We start from the raw sequence: 3787 nt of genomic DNA, 5'->3' as shown, positions 1-3787 counted from the left end.
TTTGTTTTTTTATTTTTTTTTTGTTTTTTTTTTTAAATTATGTCTTTCTTTTTTAAGTTCTTAAGACATCACATTTTCTGTTTTTTTTACCACAGTAGTTAATTTTCTTAACTGTTATTTCTCTGTCAGCTAAATAAAATCAAAGGACAGCTCGGGTCCTGACGAGTTAAATCACGGAGCTAGCATGTAGCAGTTTAGCCCTCTGTCTGCAGCACGAAGAGCTTCACATTAAAAAGAAACAAAACTCTGTCTTTTTCTGTTGAAATACCTTTAGAGGTTGTTGTTTGTGTTAAGACAAACCAACAGAGACACTTGCTGTCAGTTTAAAGTGTTTTTAAAAGAGTTATTGATCCTGAAAGTCTGAATCCGATCAGATCGCTAGCTTAACTGAGTTGTTTATGTTAGCTTCCTGTTTATGCTGCTGCATTTTACAGCAACAACATTTTGTAATCTGTTCATAATATGCAGACCTCTAGTATTTATCCGGAATAATAAGATTGAAATATAAAGCTCTGATCATAATAAGAATAAATGAAATATCCAATCCTGATCGGTGGAAAATGTCCGATTTCAATCGGGTCATCAACCGCCTTTTCGGGCCCGATTTCCAATCACGTGATCGGATCGGGACATTCCTACTTGCTACAAAGAAATATGGTTAATATAGCAAAAAGATAATTATTGAAAACAACTGTTTTTGTTTTGTTTATACAGCAAATGGTTTTTGGATAAACTGCAGCCAGAGGGTAATTATTAAAGAAGTTTATGTCTTTCTATTTTAAGCAATGAAAAGTAAAGCAACTTCTAAAGAATTCCTAATGCTACATTTGTTAGGTTTGTACAAACTCCTAGCCGGGTTTGACGATAAATCGGCGTGGGCTCTCTGCACCTTTGCCTTCTGTGCTGGCAAAGATGAACCTGTGCATCTTTTCAGAGGGAAAACTGAGGTAAGAATCCATCTCTCGTCATCCACCAGTGTACACAAGCTGTTTGAAACTGCTGTTCTGAATTGGTCTTTCAGGGTAAAATTGTGGAGCCAAGGGGGCCTCCAGACTTTGGTTGGGATCCTTGTTTCCAGCCAGATGGATATGACAAAACGTAAGTGGTCAGAGCCAGAGAGCTTTACTAGAGGAAATCAGAGAAGAACGTACGACTTGTGTAAAAAAAATATATATATATATATATATATATATATATATATATATATATATATATATATATATATATACACTTTTCAGCCTCCTGTCAGCTGGAACGTCCACCATTTTCCATCATTATTTTTTGCAGATATGCTGAGATGCCCAAAGCCATGAAGAACTCCATCTCTCACAGATACCGCGCACTTGCTGCCATGTCTGAGCACTTTTCACAGACATACAACTCTTCACCAGAAAACAAGAAGAAGCAGGAAGACTAAACTGTTAAACCTGGTGCAAAATGCAGATAATCTTGCAGATTTTATCCTATTGCCAATGTCATTCATCACATACGCAGAAAATAAAAAAATCCAGATATCTTTGGAGTTTTTTTTCTGCAGAAGCAAGTTGAAGGCCCAATCCAAATTCTTCCTTCTCCCTACCCCTACATTTAGCCTTCCAAACGGAGAGTTATGGAAAAATAGTGTCTCCGAATTCAGACGTCACTCCTACTTGATGACATCCCTAATCACTGGTCAGCTGGCTTTAGCACTGAGCTTCCTTGAATAAACATAAAGGCCGTTTTATAACTTTAAAAAAGTCATGCTACAACAAAAAGTAATGACTTATATGTAAGGGATAATACCCGACGAAGTGTGCATTATGAGAAATTAACACATGACGCGGAGGCCTGAACCGTCCGACGGAAAACTGCGTTCAAGTGAGCCGCTGTTCACTCAGCCGCGGTCAAGCCCGCTGTGCTACCAAAAAATGTGCGCACGTATTAAGACACTTTTCGGCAGAGCATGAAAATCGATGGGAGACTTTTCTGTTGGCACATTAGAACGTCTGATGTGCTCTAAATGAAATGTAAAAGAAAATTAAATCCCCTAACAAAACTACGTATACTATTAATTCATATTTGTACTTTTTATCAGTTATTTATTTGTCAATTCTAATAAAGAAATATCTAAAGTTTTCAATCTTAAAGTTGAATAAAAAAATCTTACTGGAAAATTCCAGGCATTGGACACTATCTACTAACTACTGTGCTTGTTCTATAGGTCACCCACTATCACATCAAAAAGATTTGTGTACTTTTACTGTATAGTTTTTTTTAAATGACACTTAAACAGCATTTTTGATGTGAAAAATTTCAAAATAGCCATATTTGAATATAAATAAAACTACTTTGATCTATAATTCCAGGCCTTGGACACTATATCCTTGTTCTACAGGTCACCCTCTATCACCTCACAAAGACTTGTGTACGTTTACTGTATAGTTTTGAAAAACTATTGCCTAAACTTTGCATTTTTGACAAGAACTATGTTAAAACAGCCATTTTTGAATTTAAATAAAAACATTTTGGTCCATAATTCCAGCCCTTGAACACTATATGCTTGTTCTATAGGTTACCCTCCATTACCTCACAAAGACTTGTGTACTTTTACTGTGCAGTTTTAAAATAAAATATTACTTAAACTTTACATTTTTGACGAGAAGTCAAAATAGCCATCTTTGAATGTAAATAAAAATACTTTGATCAATAATTCCTGCCTTTGGATACTACACCCGTGTTCTAGACATCACCGTCTAATACCTCACAAAGACTTGTGTACTTTTACTGTATTTTGAAAAATTAGCACTTAAACTGTCATAGCTACAGAACACGTTAGCGACCCAGACGCTGGAACCCGGAAGAAACACAGCGAGAGGCGAGCGTGGCAGGTAAAGGATTTAATAGGGAGGCTTCACAGGCTGGTTCCTCAGAGAGACGGATGGCCGTCTTGGCAGCAGGACCGCGGAACAGAGGCAGAGGCTTGTGGTGTGACCGTGGAGGGAAAACCCAACTGGGGATCCGGGCAGAGCCAGACAGCAGCGACCACTCGTGGTAATGGATTCCTGAGGGTGAGTACCAGTGTTGGGACTAACGCCGTTTAAGTATAACGGCGTTACTAACGGCGTTATAAATCAAGAAATATAGTAATCTAACTAATTATTTTCATTCTCGCTGTAACGCCGTTATAGTTACTTCGTGTAAATCGCGGCGCGTTACTTCAAAGTTTGATGATCTTGCTGGAGCTGGGCGCTTCGCACCCGAAAGTTGCTTGTGTAACGCCCCATTTACACAGGACGCAAAGGCGCACGCGCGAGCACAGTGACACACAAAACAGACAGACACGTACACACGCAGATCAACGTGGATAGACTCCGGTGCGGAGTGAGGAGTTTCGGGAGTTAATAAAACGACAACAGAGAGACAGAGAGCAGCTCATCTTAGCAGAAACGGGGTAATATTTATAAAACACACACAACACAGACAGACACGAGCGCACACAGATCAACGCAGTGAGCAGACTCCCGAGCGAGTGGGCGGGGCTGCGGGATTTTGGGAGAGAAAAAAGAGATGCAGAGAGCTGCTCCTCTTAGCAGAAATATGGGTTAATAATTGTAGTTTATTAATTTACCCACACACAGACACCTGCGAGCGCGTGCGCACAAACACACACGAAACAGAGATGCACATTGCGTGTATTGTTGTTAAAATTTTATAAAGACCATGTTAAAGCTGTGGTGTGATATAAATAAAGACAGCAGAGATTTTGTTACTTGACAGTTATTTATAATTGTTTATTGTTTTGCACTTT

The 3787-nt window shown here is 38.7% G+C and overlaps 1 protein-coding gene across 4 annotated transcripts in view; it reads left to right on the top strand.

Moving 5' to 3' along the window:
* Positions 1–1515, top strand: part of itpa (inosine triphosphatase (nucleoside triphosphate pyrophosphatase)) — an 8425-nt gene extending 6910 nt beyond the window's left edge. For all 4 annotated transcript variants that reach the window (XM_024265623.2, XM_024265624.2, XM_024265625.2 and 1 more), the window contains 4 exons: positions 715–746; positions 835–947; positions 1022–1098; positions 1288–1515. In XM_024265623.2, coding sequence (XP_024121391.1) covers positions 715–746; positions 835–947; positions 1022–1098; positions 1288–1417 — 352 coding nt within the window. In that variant the 3' untranslated portion in view covers positions 1418–1515. The remainder of the gene's footprint in view (positions 1–714; positions 747–834; positions 948–1021; positions 1099–1287) is intronic.
* The last annotated feature ends 2272 nt before the right edge of the window (positions 1516–3787 follow it).

Source organism: Oryzias melastigma, unplaced genomic scaffold (assembly GCF_002922805.2).
Source record: "Oryzias melastigma strain HK-1 unplaced genomic scaffold, ASM292280v2 sc00373, whole genome shotgun sequence".
Classification (NCBI taxonomy): domain Eukaryota; kingdom Metazoa; phylum Chordata; class Actinopteri; order Beloniformes; family Adrianichthyidae; genus Oryzias; species Oryzias melastigma.
Note: the sequence above shows the minus strand (reverse complement) of the source record. Positions and strands in the feature narration are given on the sequence as shown.